The following is a 14,992-nucleotide window of genomic DNA, read 5'->3' on the forward strand; positions in this document are numbered from 1 at the left end:
TCAGCCAGCATGCTGTTAGCTCTGCCGAGCGTGGGTTTGTCCCCTGCTCGTTGTGGAAGCGACAGTGTTGGAGAGGCTTCCATCAGCTTGGCCCAGCTGCAGCGCCGGGGCAATGCACATGTTACCCGGTGCCGTACACCCGCTGCTGCGGTTGCTGTATCCCCTGTCTCACGGGACGAAGCGGGCTCGCAGGCTCCGGGCGGGCGGGCGGGCAGTGACGCCTCGGGGCGGGCAGCACCGGGGCGGGCCCTGCGGCGCGGAGGAGGGCGGGCCGGCCCCGGGGCGCCGCTGCCGCTCCGTCCTGCGCCACGGGCTGCGGGCCGTGGGCGCTGCTGGCGCTGCTGTGCGGGGCGGCGGGGGCGGCGGCCCCCCTGCGCTGCAACGTGAGCCTGGACAGCCCGGCCGAGCAGCGCTGGCTGCCCGTGCTGCAGCGCTTCGAGCCCGCCTTCCTGCGCGCCGCCGTCCGGCGGGTCATCGAGTGCGTGCGGGTGGCGCGGGGACGGGGGGACGAGCGGGGCAGCGCCGGGAGGGCTGACGGAGCAGCGCAGGGGTGTGCCGGGTGTGAGCCGCTGGCCCGCTCTCGGCTAACCCCTCGGGTGTGTTCTTGCAGCGAGAGCGTACCGAAATGGGTTCACCAGGTCATCCAGCCCATAGCAGCCGAACTGGAGCTTTTCATGCCGCAGCCTTTCGCGGGAGAGATTGCGGGGATGTGCAAAGCACTGGGAATAAACCTCGGAGATGGAATCCTGCTGAACTTCGCCTACGAATCCACTGCGTAAGTGTCGGGTACTTACACGCTCTCGTACAGGTGGGCGTAGAGCTTCAGTTCGGCGTGGGATAAGGCACGTGGTGGGTGATTTGCACGGGTTGTTATGAGAGAGCTTCATCTGTTCAGCCGGAAGGTTTCATTCTCTTTTGGCAGATTGAATGCTGAATGGAACGAGAAACGGTTATGTTTTCTATTGGAAGTACAAGTAATATCTATCTGTCATGGTTTTGTGTATGTACATATATATATAAACGTATTAAAATCCAAAAATCATTTTTGCTGGTACGTCCATGCAAAAGTAGAGATCGTTTATGTTTGAAGATGATGTAATGTTCTCTGTCACTTAAAAATTGCCAAAAAGGAGGCTAAACCAATTAGTTGCTCTCTTATTTGTCTGAGATAAAGTTGCCACGAAACTGCTTTCTGGATGAAGGTTCGCAATGGCTGCATAATATCAGTTCCTGATTTCAACAGTGGAAAATTACTGTAGTATATTTAAGGCAGCAAACTAAATCTCAGTGAAAAAATATTCTGGTTCATTGTCTCTTTTTGCCCTAGAAACATGGTGCAGGAGAATAATCAACACTTGGTGTTGGCTCTGGGGAGTCTAAAATATTTCTCCATATACATTTTAGCAAGTATCAAAGCATGTTTGCATTTGAATTATTTTTTATTCTTAATGTGTAGTACTCAATTTATTATCTTTTTTTTTAACTAAGGACTAATATTGAATATGATATATTTAAGTACTGGCTGTTTTAGTGTTTCACAGAGAATACTTGCCATACTTCACCCTGGTGAAGCCGTTGAAATTAAGTTTCTCGGCCTGGATACTAGAAAACCCCCATCAACTGGGAAGAGCCTACTTAAGTGAAGAATTTTTTACCTTTATATTTTTGAGAGGTAGCGTTATGCATCACTGAAATGACCAACTCAAAGCTATAGAGAAAATAAGTTAATTCCCTGCTAATGCAATATACTCCACCAAAAATACTGTTCTAATGAAACTGAACTTGTTACACAAGGAGTTTGAGCACTCTTCCTGTTCTAGAGAATAGTCTGTTATTGAAATGGCTGATACTTGAACCAGTGTTTTTCAGTTTCATTGATGGGACTTAATTTGAACTTTCCTACTCATGATTAAAATTATAGAGTCCAAATGGAATTAAATCATCAGAATTAAATGCAGAGAGTGCAACACTTTATGAATGCTTTCAGGTGTCAGCTTTTCATTATGACTTACAAAAGTGAAATGAGCTAATTGTTTTTCCCGAGTAGAAGTGCTGCTTTCAGCTTGCCCTGTCATTTCTGAGCTGCTGTGGACTGTGGTGTGGTACTGGACTCCTCTTTGTATGGTAATATTAATAAAACACTTTGCAGAGCATCAGCTCAATTACTACTGAAAGATTGAGCTCCTGCAGCTAGAATATTGCAAGCAGTGCCAAGAGCTGTGCCTTCAGTCATTCCTTGCCCTGTTCTGTTTGCAGGTTCTGCACCAGCATTGTCGCTCAGGATGACAAAGGAAACATTTACCATGGTCGGAACCTGGATTACGATTTTGTCGATATATTGAGCAAGATCACGCTGGATGTGCAGTTTATAAAGAGTGGACAGGTATGGTCTGGGTTTGGTGTGGCTGCGTGGTGTTCCATGAAAAATGGGACTGTCCTGTAGCTGCTTAGATGGGGCTTTAATGTAGGAATGGGGTTCCCATCCCAAATATGCTGGATTGTTAGAGCAGCACAATTATGCTCCAGGAGTGTGGGATGAATACTGATTTTCTTTCCTTTCTGGACATCCTGTTTATGATGATGGACTGGAAAAAGTAGAAGAGCTTTATCTAATATTGAAGATATTATTTCTAAAAGGTGCTGAAAGAAGGAAATGTCAAGATGCTAAAAAAGAGAAGAAATATTAGGGAATATAGCAAAGAGATCAGTTTTGGTAGGAAACAATTCTAAGGCTTTGAACTTGTGAATTTCAATGACCAGTAAGTGTGTTTTTAGAGAAAGATTTCCAGAAAACAATTAGTTGCCAGTGCCGTTTTGTGAGTCTGATTTTTTTTCATGTTCATTAGTCCATTTTGTAAATGGAAAAGTGGCTTGGCAGTTTAACCTGAGCAAAAGTCTTGTAGCTGTTGGTGATCACAATCCACTGAAATGCTGTGAGTTTGAGGCCTCAAAGTCCCTTTATAATTTACTTGGCATGCTTTCCTGTAACTGAAGGCATGGTGTGCTATAGTAATGTAGGTATGAAAGCTATGGAAAGAAGTACAGGCTGCAGGTTCCAACTGTGTTCTGTTCTGGAATGCTGAACTGCTCTCTTTCCTGGTTTCAGGTTGCGTACCAAGGCACCACATTTCTTGGTTATGTAGGCTTATGGACTGGGCAAAGTCCACACAAGTTCACCATTTCCGGAGATGAACGAGGTAAAGGAAATATCTTCCATAGTAGGTGTGTGTTGTTTTTGTTGATTGTTGACTGCCCTGGCCTTTCTCCCTGTGAGGGAACAATGAGGTTAAGGTTGCCAGGAAGGATCTGAAGTGGAATGCCTTGCCTTGCCCTCAGGGAGTGAAAGCACACATGCCTGGTTTTGGCTACTGTGTAGGAGAAGGTATTTGTCAGCAGTGTCACCTGAGCGGAAAGTGTCAAAGAATGGGAAGAGCCTTGGGAATGCTGTAAAAGATGTGGTCTGGTCAAGAGACACCATTGGAGGTGGCAGAGATGGGGCTGAGATTAGATGCAGTATGGACAGCAAAGAAACAGGTCCTTTCCTGGTTCTGCTGTATTCCATGGTTGTCTGGCTTCATAAGGCAGTTGGAAAGAGAGGAGGGGAAGATCTAGGGGAAAGGCAGCAGGGCTCGAAGGAATGCCCAGAGACACCGGAAAGGCAGTTGAGCAAGATCAGTAGTAGAGCAGAGTTGAGAGATGTCACTACTGAGAACTAAAACTTGTAGCAGTGGGGAAGGCAGGGGAAGGTCACTGCTTAGTTCATCAGGGCTTCAGTTTCACAAGTAATGACAGTTACGTCCAACTCATAGCTTGGGAAGTTGTCTCCTCTATTGCTTTCCCCTTTATTCTTTTAAGAAGCTGATACTGTGTTGTTATTAGGTGATAGAACTGGCGATAATGTTTTCTCAGAACCAACGTCTAAAACGTTTGTTTTTCCCTTGTGCTGGTGATAAGCATTTTTCTTTTTAATCTTGAACAATGTCTTCTTCAACTCTTTAGCTATGCAAACAATATTCACTGTATGTGTTCCACCTGTATGTTATCTCTGAGTAGGAATTCTGCTTTGCACCTCTTGCTTCCTGTTTGCTTTGTTAATGCTGCCTTCTTGGAAAAACTAAATTCTTTCCATAGCTTACACGCACACTGCTTCTGATTCCAGAGTAGTTAATACTTTCAAAAGTGGAGTGTCATGGCCTGATACTTACTGGGGCAAATTGCTTTTAGGTCAGCTTAAATTAAAGCAAGTGTTAAGTGCTTGTTGAGTCTGTTGAAAGGCCTGATTGAGGAAATCTTGTGTATCAAAGTCCTATGTCTCACACATCCTATGCTCACTCCACACATGCTGCAGTCCTGTCCATGGGCTGCTGCTGATTGCTTGCTGGTTTCTATGAAGCGGAAGCTATTTTCAGTTCATTCCAACTGAAATATAAATTGAGGGAAATGAGCATGTGAACTACAGTTGGGAAGTAGGATGACTAAATCAGGGTCAGGGTCTATCAAGTGACAAGCAGACTGATTTTTTTTTGTGTGCTTTGCAAAGTGTGAGTGTTCAAATAGTAACAGACTTGGCCTTCTGGTTTTTGCATTTTGCTTATTTTTCTCAGTAGCACAAACACTATCACTACCTCTTTTTCAGCTGTTTTATTATTTCTGTGGATTTATTCCTGTTTTAATATTTCCGTAAGATGAGTAATGAGGTGATTATTATCACTCCTGTCATGACAGGTCTAAGATGCTTTCTGGAATGCAGGGGTGTTAATCCAGCTGCTGTGGCTGACTGTCAGTTGGAATTATGTTAGCTATACATATTTAACCTGGAGGTTGTGCTCCTTGTTGGCATTTCTCCTGTGAAATGTTGATACCGTGTGCTGATTGGCACCTACTCTGTCTCACTGTATATAAATTACGTGTATGGTAATTTTTTTTCTCCTCAGATGGTGGTAGATGGTGGGAAAATGCTATAGCTGCTTTCCTCAATAGGAATTATCCTGTCAGCTGGCTTGTGCGAGATGTAAGTGCACTGAGTCGTTCTTACTTTTCACTTGTTCTAGTGAATTAGAATCAGTGGCACAGAAGGCTTAGCAACTTGATAAGCAAATGGATTTCTCAGGAGAAACTAAGTGTGGACCTTGTATTCAGTAATGAGGCAGTTCTGGTCCTTTTGGAGAGCAATCTCCAGTGCCAAAGGTCCTGGCGAAGCTGTGCCAAGACTCGTGTCCTAGGGAGTGTTTCAGCTAGCTGTGACTTGTGTTATAACCAGTTAAGACAGCTGTACTCCTAGATGGTGAATACCTGTGCCAGGGGTTATTTTATACTATTTGTTACATTGCTATATTAATAATATTTTCAAGTAACACTCCAGCGTCAATTACCATTTTCAAAAAAGCTGGACCTTTGTTCTTCTGAAGATGTCCCAGTGCTTGTTTTTGTGCTTAACCTCACTGTCATCTCCTTTTTGTGTTAGACTCTGAGCGAAGCAGAGGACTTCCAGTCTGCTGTTCTCAGACTGGCTGGCATTCCCATTATTGCTGAAGTTTACTATATTGTGGGAGGCGTCTCACCCAAAGAAGGCATGGTCATAACAAGGAATAGAAGAGGGCCAGCAGATCTCTGGCCTCTTGATCCCTTAAGTGGAGCGTAAGTAGGAAAAAACTTTGGTTTTGCTTCTCACATTCCCTTCTGAGTGATTGGCTTAGTGGCACAACTTACTTGAGAGATCTGGGGCACCTCTTGGTCATGGTTAGAGCAGATCAGAGGTCACCCACCCCATTCCTGTGTTCCATAGCTGATGGTAAAGGCTGTTACATCTACCAGCATATGGGGTCCTTGGGCGTGCAGCAAGCGGAGAGAGTTGCCTTTCGAGGAAGTTGCCTTTCAAGGGAATTTTTTCTTTTTGGCAATATAGGGACACGGATGGTTGGACTTGATGCATTACCTACTGATTCACCTTTCATTTACTTATATGCTTGTTACAGGTGGTTTCGTGTGGAGACAAACTATGATCATTGGACTACCCCTCCTCCTTTTGATGATCGCAGGTAAATTAAGTAAAAGCTCTATGGGGAGACAATATGTATTTTAAAAGTGGTTAGTGGTATGGGCAGGTGTTTTCTCCTTGAGCAGGCAGCTCATTCAGTTCTTGTAATGGCACTCTGAAGGGAATATATATGGGGTAGAGCAATACTCACAGACGCCAGTGGGAAGGGTGTGAGACAATGATTAGCATGGGAAATTGCAAAGATAATGCATAGGGCAAAAACTTCCTCAGAAAGCAAAATTTAGTAGAAGGTAAATGACTTAGATTGACAGTGCCAAAGTATTGGATGGCACTAAGAAGGTGCTTATGTGGAATTTTTAGGCTGTGTAGTGTGCAAAAAGGGATTGGCAGGTTCCTTCTTGGTATGTACTCAATGGAATAGTAACAGAACTGCGACACTGTGAGGTGAGATCCAGTCACACAACGTGGGGTTATTTTAGACCAAGGCAGGCATTTCAGCGTCAAGGCCTTTAGTAAGAAGGTGTTTGTGTTGGGGCTTTGTAGACTTTGGAACAGACAAGTGTGTTTAATTGGTAACATGTTGCTTTCCCATCCCACAGAACTGCAGCCATCAAAGCTCTCAATGCTACTGGACAGCACAACATCAACTTTGATACGCTCTTTAAGGTATTTCTCAAATTCTGCATTGTGAGTTGCTCTTCAAGTTCTTTGACAAAGCAGAAGTGTTACCAGGGATGTAAAAGCTATGCTTTCTTGTGGGGAACAAGGTTTACTTACTGCACAGTTGTCTCTAGGGGAGTTGAAGACTGAAAGTTGTTCAAAATGCTTCTGGACTCCTATTTAGGGATTTTATAACAGTTGACCAATTCAGGTGGAAAGTGTAGGAGGTGAATCCCATCATCTTTGTGCAGTTTCTTATTTCAAACGCAGGCACTTAGACATGGTGAGCTTTGGGAATTGGAATGTCTTTGAGAGGCCTTTTTTAAAGTACTTCTGTAAAATGGTCTGATGTTTAAAAAAGGCGAGAAGTCCTTGACTTTATATTATTCCTTTCATAACTTCATCCTACTGCTGTTTCTTAATAGCCGTTTATTTCCCTCTTTGTCTACCCAAATGACAACTCTTCAAACTTTCTGTACAGGTGTTGTCAGTGAAGCCAGTCTTAAACAAGTAAGTATTAGATGGAGAGATGTTGATCTGTGCCTCAGGCCACTTGAAAGTACACCATAAACTTCCTTAGAATCTTCCTTATGTGTCTGTGTCTTGGGGTTTACCAGCTTAGATTTTGACTTGTGCTCATGACCCTCTATTTACACTTCCACAACAACATTGCTTTTGTGTGTACCACTTCTGTTAGGGAACTGTACCTGTTTGGGCTCTGTCTGGTAATGCGAAATTGCTTTGAAGCAGCGAAACAAATGATTCCTTTGGAGGAGCAGCTGGACGCCACACTGACTCCTTTGCCCACTTTTGCAACTTTTGGGTTGGTGTTAACACTGACAGTAGCTTTTTCTGCATGTTCTGATATAGCTCTGATTTGTGTAATAAAGTAAGCAGGATAAAGCTTTTAGATACCATTTACTGGGTTTCCAAGAGATATATTTCAGTACACCATTCCTCTGTGCTGTTCTAGCAATTGCACTTTTGCAGGTTATCTTGTTATGGTTTTACTTTTACATGGAGCTCGGTATATTCTCTGCATCAGTCATTGTCATTGGAGCTTGGCAATGGCTTCCTCTGCCTCTCTTCTGCCTTGTCAATGTGAGGAAATGGGGAGAGGAAAAGGTTCATCTCAGCTGTGACATAGACACATTATCAGTTGTTTAATACAGTTCCTCTGTTGTGCTGCGGGAAAGAACACTAAAAATTAGTGCAGTCTTGAATTTGATCAGTCTCTTCCTAATCCTTCTGTAACTAAGCAGAATATTTGTTTCCACAAAGATTTGTCCTGCTGCTTTGCTAGCTAGATAAATTCCCCTTCCTGCCTTTGGAATGTCACTCACTTGCTCTGTTGCTCTTTCCCTGCCAGTAACACAGTGTACACCACAGTCATGAGTGCTGCGCTTCCGGATCGGTACCAGACATGGTTGAGAACTGAGGAGTGAAGAGGTGGAAATGGCAGAGGTGTAAGTGGCATCTGTACTTACACAACCATTTCAGCTGCAGAGTCACTGAGGGACAAAGCACTGCAGTGGCAGTCTGGTGACCCAGTCTGAATTCCTGGTTCTGCTTGTTTATGCCCTTGGATAAATACCTTCCCTTGTTTTAGATAGAGTTAAATAACGACTCTCCTAGTGAAACTCTTGGAGATGATATTAGAGTTTTGATCAGAGAGGAAGGGATGGATGTTGCAACCTAAAGCTAGAGGTTCCCTCTGGGAATGTTTTGGCTATTTTTACCACTCCCCACTATGGCCCTTGCTTGTCTCCAGGTGGATGATAACAGGAAGCCCTGCCAGAGGGAACTGAATCCCAGCAGGAGGGGATGGTGTACTTAGCACCAAGAAAAGTCAAGCTTTTGTTGGTACTTGACGCTCACCAGTGAACATGTGAGCAGCATCCTTTGGGGGCTTTGTCCTGTGAATGTGCAGAATAAGTCCAAGTTCTTGAGCTCACAAGGTGCCTCATGGGACAGCTTCAGAGAGCTATTTCTCTCTGAAGAATGAGAATTTCTATGCCAAGAAACTGGTTGCATTGCCTTGGCAAGAGCACAAGAAGTTCTGTTTGAGTTTAAAGTTTTTTAAAAAATATTATTGCTATTATATTTGTAACAGTTCTGTCAGATCTGATTTTAGCAAGAGTAATTCTTTCTAGAGGTTGTGTAAAACTTGTTTTTCACTTAACTCTGGACAAACCTGTGTTTCTTGCCTATTTTTCTAGTTCAACGCACTGAGTGAGAAGCTGAAGCTGTGCAAGACTAACATATGCTTTTAAAATCACTCCTGGGAGCAGTACAGTGGGTTTGGTTCATGAATGATGTGAAGCATTCAGGAAACAGTGATTAGTTAACTCTTTGAAGTGTTTCAGGTGATCCTGTTAATGACCTGTAACAGAAGTTTGAATTTTCTTGTAATTAAATTACAAGTAGATGTATTTTAATTAAATTACTGGTAGATGTTGATGGGTAAAAATGGCTTGTATTATTTTTGGTACAAGTTGTGCAACTGCAGTGTACTTCTGTGCTGACTAATAAATACATTTTGTAATTTACATAGCCTGTAGGTCTGAATAAAATAAATAAAAATATTAATTAAATAATAAATCTTAAATATTAATTAAGTAAATAAATCTTAAATAAAAATATTCTGCTGATAGCTTGTGAGGTTACTTCTATGTCATCATCTTTTTCCCTTTTCTATGAGGAGTTGCTGTTCCTGGGCCTAGCAGGGGCAGATGCAGCCGTCAGCAGCATGCCCAGCCGTAGACTATAGGTATTTTATTTATCAGAAATCAGGAGCTGTTTCAGGAATTGTGGTAATGCACTTTTCTCCTTGGTAGATGAGAGGAGGTTGTGTTGGGTAGCAGTGAGGTTAGAAAAATGGTTGTATTTATTTTTGTGCATTCAGTTCAAGTTACCTGCAGTAAAAGTTAGCATCTTGTTTTACAGTGCAGAGCAGTGGGGTTTTTGTCAGGTTGTGCTGTGACTGTATATTGAGTTTAGACACGAAAGTGTACTCCAGAAACACTGAGGGATTTAAAGAGTCAAGCCCAGTGGATACCTTTAAGTAAAGCCAGGAAGAGCCCTTCTTCACTGGATAAAATGTGGCCTCTGTGAAGGTGACAGAGCACAACTTCCAGATCCATGCCATGCTGGCTGTGGTGAGTGTGCAGTGGTTATGCAAAGAGCTCTGAGAACACCTTCTGGAGCTGAGGGCCCTTTATCTCCTTGTGTTGAGTCTCATAACCTACTTACCTGCATCCTCTCCTCCTGCCTGGATAAAAGTACTGCAAGCTTTGCCTTGACCCAGTTTAGACAGCCATGTACAGCAGCCAGATGATAAATTTGAAGATTTCCTGGAGGAAGATTTTAAAATGTTCACTGTCTTTGAGATTCCAGAATGCCATTGATTTAATTCATGGGGTAGACACAGATTTGTGATCCCACCAGGTTTTCTTTAAATAACAGCCACGCACAGCTACAGGATCCTTACAGGTGTGGCTTTGTGTAGTCATCCTGGCCTCTGCAACATTAGGCTGATTATCCTCTGGCAGGGGTGTGCCCAGATGCTGTGGTATATAAATTTGGCCAAATGTGTACAAACGATCTGGAATGTATAAGTTATTAGTATCTGTGAATATTCAGGAAACAATTTGCTTCCGCTGTTGTGTTTGTGGCTTGGCAGCTGTTTGGGGTTATTAGATGACTTTTTTTTTTTTTCCTTATAAATTACTTTCTTGAAAGCCTTGAATTTTCTGTGGTAGCCAACACTCCATGATGCTGACTGCCAACAAAATAAAGCCTTTCTCCCACCTTGCATGCTTTTCTGCTAACCCAAAGAATACATAACTTCCTGGTCTTAGTTTAATGACAAGCTGAAAATACAAATACTGATGAACTGGTAAGTGATATATCTTACCACTTAGATAATTTAACCTGTGAGTAGCTAAGATACTTGTGATAAGAACTGAAGTTTGATAAAAATGCAGAGATGTGATTGTTTATACTTAAATAAAACCTCCTTAATGCTGGAAACATTAACATGTAGCAGGGATTGGGGTTTTTGGTAGGTTTGTTTTGTGGGAATTTTTGCCAAGAAAGACTGCACCAAAACATCCTGAAGGCATTTCTCTAGCCTGGTATTCTGACTTTATCATTATTGCTTTTTTAAAAAAGGGGGATGATTTATAGTTATTTGAATAGCTTGCTGATGATATTTCTGTTTGTGATTTCATCTGCTTTGTGTGCGCACTTTTTAAAGGCTGGAAAGAACAGTGATTTTACTGCTTTCTCAAGCCCTGGAATTATAAAGTAATAGAACTGAGCAAATTATCCGTGCTTTTTTCACATCTCTTCCTTTCTGCACTAGAGATTCCTTAGCTACAAAGCCCTACATTCCTTCACTACAAAGCCCCAGTTTAGCCCAACACAAATAAGGGGTGAAACCTTGAATTATTTTTCCTCCAGAAGTTTGCATTTAGCAGAGGGCAGCTCGAAATCGTGTGAGAGCTGACTCCTAGGATGAGAGAGGCCAACACGCTGTATTTCTCATTCATAATCCCTTGAGTAATCCTAATCCAGTTGAGATCTGTAGTCCTCATTAAGCATCACATGGTAGAGGATTCTTAAAGCTGCTCATAACTGGGCAGTAAATAAACCAAAGTGTCTGCAGCACTTCTGGGTTGCACATGGACAGAGACTTGGCTTGTTGCACTGCCTGCCCAAGGGAGCACCTTACTTTATTATTTGGATTCTGAGGAGATTTTGCATCTGTAACTAGACAAATAGCATCAGAAATCATCGATCATTTGGATACTGAATACAACCAAAATTTATCAAGTGGAGAGCTTCAGTTGTGTTTATCTCAATAAATCCATAAATTAGGACTTGGCAAGGTAAGTTGCATTTTTCTTTTTAATTCTTTGCAACAGGGTTTTGTGTTCAGAAATAGCTTAAAGTTTGACGTAAAAGATCCTTTTGGTATGCCAAGGTATATAAAACTGCATTTGAGAGTTTTGTCTCTGTAATTCCCCTTTTTGGCACTGCAGTAATTTTGTGGGTGTGTGTTTGGAATACAACACGCTTCAGCGTCTTGTTTGCAGCTACGAGTGGTGCTGGGTCTGATGTGCACGTGGGCCATACATAGGTATTTACTCTCAGAGGCAAAGTAGGATCATCACTCCCTAGTGCCAGCTAGCATTTTTTTCCTTGGGAGAAGTATTTAATTATTTTTTAATTAATCTATTGCTCTTAAACTCTTGGTGTTTTTCTTTTAGCAGAACTTAAATTTTGTTTCCCTCCAACACCTCTCTTAGGCTTTTTCCCTAGTAAACTTTCTAGTCTGTTATGTCTTCCTGTTGCCCTCCATACTCTGCTCACCTCTTCCCTCCACTGTTGGAATGTCTGTAAAACTGTCAGGTTAGTGGGCATCCTGTTCATGATACGTGAAATGTCACTTTTCCTAGGAGCAGGCTTCACATTGGAGTTATTTCTGGCAGGTCCTGTGGGTCGAGCACTACATTCTGCAAAGATCTGTGATGTGCACAGGTTCCCAGTGTGTAGGATTTGGTTCAGAATGCTGTCCCTTGCTTTGGTTTTGGAGAAGTTAAAATAATTAGGCTAAGCCAGGAAATATACCTAGGATTTTGTTGTTTGTTTTGGGGTGATTGACTCAAGTGGATTTGTGCAAAGTTTCCTTTCCTGAATTTTATGTTTCAGTGTTCAATAACACCAGATGGTGTTATTGAACAAGTCCTCTCCTTGTGTTTGAAGAGTTGCAAGAACTGTGTTACCCTATGGCTTGGGAAGTGTGTTGGATACTGGCTTCTATGTCTCTCTCCTGCCTGTGAAACATTACCTCTGGTGGTCAGGGAATGTGCATCTTCTCTGTGTGTGGCCTTCTCCTGAGGCCCTCAACTTGGTGTTCCACTGGTTGTCTATCCATGTGGGGCTCTCGACTCTGTGGCTTTTTAGTGGTGGTTTAAAAGTGTGTGCAGTGGCTTTTGTCACCTGGCTTTACAGAGTGCAAGTGTTCACTGGCAGGTGCTCTGTGCCACAGCGCATACTGGGGACAGCCCTGTCCAAAGGAGGTGTGAGGAAAACCTGTTGTAGTGGCCTCCTAATTGCACCAGAGAGAAGGAAGTATCTCTGCAGGAGTGGAGTGGCAGCCAAGAGCAAGATAAGGAGTGGTTGGTAGCAGGCTGTTTCCTGGCTGATCATATTTCTCACCTGGAAGTTTAATACAACCTGTACCTGAAGTGATGCTGATGCTCAGTTCATCCATTCTTTGAGGCTGTGTCTTCATGGGACCCTGCTCCTCTTCAATTTCTTAGGTGCAGGTCTTTAAGAAGGGAAGGGAGTGTGTCCCTGTTGGGTGAATGAGGAAGGATCCAAGGTGCTGAGCAGTTGGACTGGTTCTGTTTCCTCCTCAGTCCTTTCAGCCTTCAAACAGGTTTGATTCCATTGGAGCTGATTTACTCCTGGTGTGCTCCTTTGCTCCGGTTGTGCCCCTCACAAAAATCTGAGGGCAACAAATTTTCGTTGAAAAAGTTCACGGCTCCAGGAAGTGCTTGGGAGGGACTTGTTGATAAGCCTTTTCATAATGTGATAATTAGGGCACACTAACACTAGGCCATCTCTCCCTATGGATGGCCGAAATGTGTTTCAAGCAGGGCTACCCAAATAATAAATAAATTTAAATAATAAAATTTATTTTGCAGGGAGAGATGGAAATAAGAAAAAAATTGTTGCCAAAGGTGACCTCAGATCCAAGGTCACATTTTATCAAAGAAGGCAAGCGGTATCCAAGGTCACATTTTATCCAAGAAAGCAGGTGGTACCCCTGAACACATCCTCAGCAGGCAAAGTACTGAACACCATACTTGAGTGTTTGCTTCAAATTTGTTCTCCATTGTTTTAAAAGTAACTTAGAAGCGTTCTGGTTCCTGGGAAAAGGGGCCAATGGAGAATGATTCATTTATATCTTTGCTTCTCTGGAAAGCTAAAAGTTGCTGAAATCCTCAGATCTGTGTTAAGAGAAATTTTTGTTTGGATAGGCTAGATGGGCCTATGCTCAAAAGTTCTCAACTTTTTCCTGAACTCTGATTTCTCTGGTACAGGAGGTTACAAACCAAGAGCCGTAACTGGTAAATTTTGTATACAAAAGTCCCTTGGAGCAGTTAATAATCTGGAAAGCTGTCAGAGTACCTGCATTATTTGAGCACAAAGAAGGTAAAGCACTAGGTAAAATTTGGTATAATTTGGCAGTAATTTCAGGCAATTTGTGATGTGGATATGAAATTATATTGTTAGAATAAAGCAAGAGTGTAGGTGTTTTGCTGAGAGCATTGGGGTGTACCTTGTTGTGTTGCCCGCTTGTGGCATTGTGAGGATGCCATTGTACAGTTGGGCATCCTGGGCAAGGGAGAGAGAGTTCCAGCCTTTGCTGTGCTTTAGAACCTCCCTGTGCTGCAGTGTGGCTGAGCAGGGCTCACCTTCCTGAGCAAACACAGATCACTCACCTTACACAACACCAGATGCGCTTCCTCAATTAGCGTTTGTGTGGATCTGATCTGTTGTGAGAGGAAAGATGAAGGAGGCATAAAGATTGCAGATAATGAGGAAAGGAGGAGGACTCCTCCTGGGCAGAAGTGCCTCTGTAGTTACTCTGTCCTAACCCTTCAAAGAGAGCTGTGCTCTCCTGCCAGCACCAGTCTTGACATTTGTACAGGTGTTTATTTCCTTCCCTCCATTTCTCAGCTTTCTCCTCCGTGAATTTCAGGGGAAAATAAAAATCTGTTGAATTTTTCAGTGATACAGCCTGGGGCTGCTTTGGCAGTAGTATGTGACTGTTATTTTCCCAGAGGAAGAAAATTACATTCTGGTTATCCTCAAAGAGAGACTTCAGAGTTTGACCTAATCTTGCATTAGGATCTGTTTACCCCGACCAGAGCTTCCACAGCAGTGAGCTTACTAAAGTCTGGAGGTTTGTCCTTTTATAGTGGCAATTGATGGTGTAATACACTCCCACACTTGAGCAGATGCATCAGATGAAGGCAAGCAGTGTTTAACAAAGCTGATTATTTTCTTCTGATAGCTATTGTTATTTTAGACTTGCCTTCCTGCTAGCTGTGGTTAGATTAAATATCTGGTTCGTGTTCATCCTTCATGAGTTATCCTTTACAGGTGACTACGTTAATATTTGTCTGCGCTACAGAATATTTGTCTACACATACTGCTTCTTAATGACTTTTTAATAGTTCTTGATCAGTATTGAAAAGCTTTTTATATGTTTGCCAAACAGTCACAGTACCTATTTTTATGCAAGTAGCTAAAGGT

General features: G+C 42.7%; 1 protein-coding gene across 1 annotated transcript; it reads left to right on the forward strand.

Moving 5' to 3' along the window:
• Positions 1–9: 9 nt before the first annotated feature.
• On the forward strand, positions 10–9,261 carry NAAA (N-acylethanolamine acid amidase). Its single transcript, XM_040065400.2, has 12 exons — positions 10–128; positions 236–478; positions 611–775; positions 2,257–2,383; positions 3,107–3,197; positions 4,935–5,011; positions 5,465–5,637; positions 5,976–6,038; positions 6,598–6,664; positions 7,140–7,168; positions 8,028–8,124; positions 8,878–9,261. The coding sequence occupies exons 1-11, from the start codon at positions 10–12 to the stop codon at positions 8,101–8,103; spliced, it is 1,230 nt and encodes a 409-aa protein (XP_039921334.1). The 3' UTR covers positions 8,104–8,124; positions 8,878–9,261.
• The last annotated feature ends 5,731 nt before the right edge of the window (positions 9,262–14,992 follow it).

Source organism: Hirundo rustica, chromosome 5 (assembly GCF_015227805.2).
Source record: "Hirundo rustica isolate bHirRus1 chromosome 5, bHirRus1.pri.v3, whole genome shotgun sequence".
In the NCBI taxonomy this organism is placed as follows: Eukaryota; Metazoa; Chordata; class Aves; order Passeriformes; family Hirundinidae; genus Hirundo; species Hirundo rustica.

Bases quoted from the DNA above. Each gene is read 5' to 3' on its own strand.
- NAAA (XM_040065400.2), top strand. From the start codon at position 10: ATGCTGTTAGCTCTGCCGAGCGTGGGTTTGTCCCCTGCTCGTTGTGGA. The intron at 5,012-5,464 runs GTAAGTGCACTG...TTTTTGTGTTAG, and splicing joins TCAGCTGGCTTGTGCGAGAT to ACTCTGAGCGAAGCAGAGGA. The intron at 7,169-8,027 runs GTAAGTATTAGA...TTTCCCTGCCAG, and splicing joins GTGAAGCCAGTCTTAAACAA to TAACACAGTGTACACCACAG.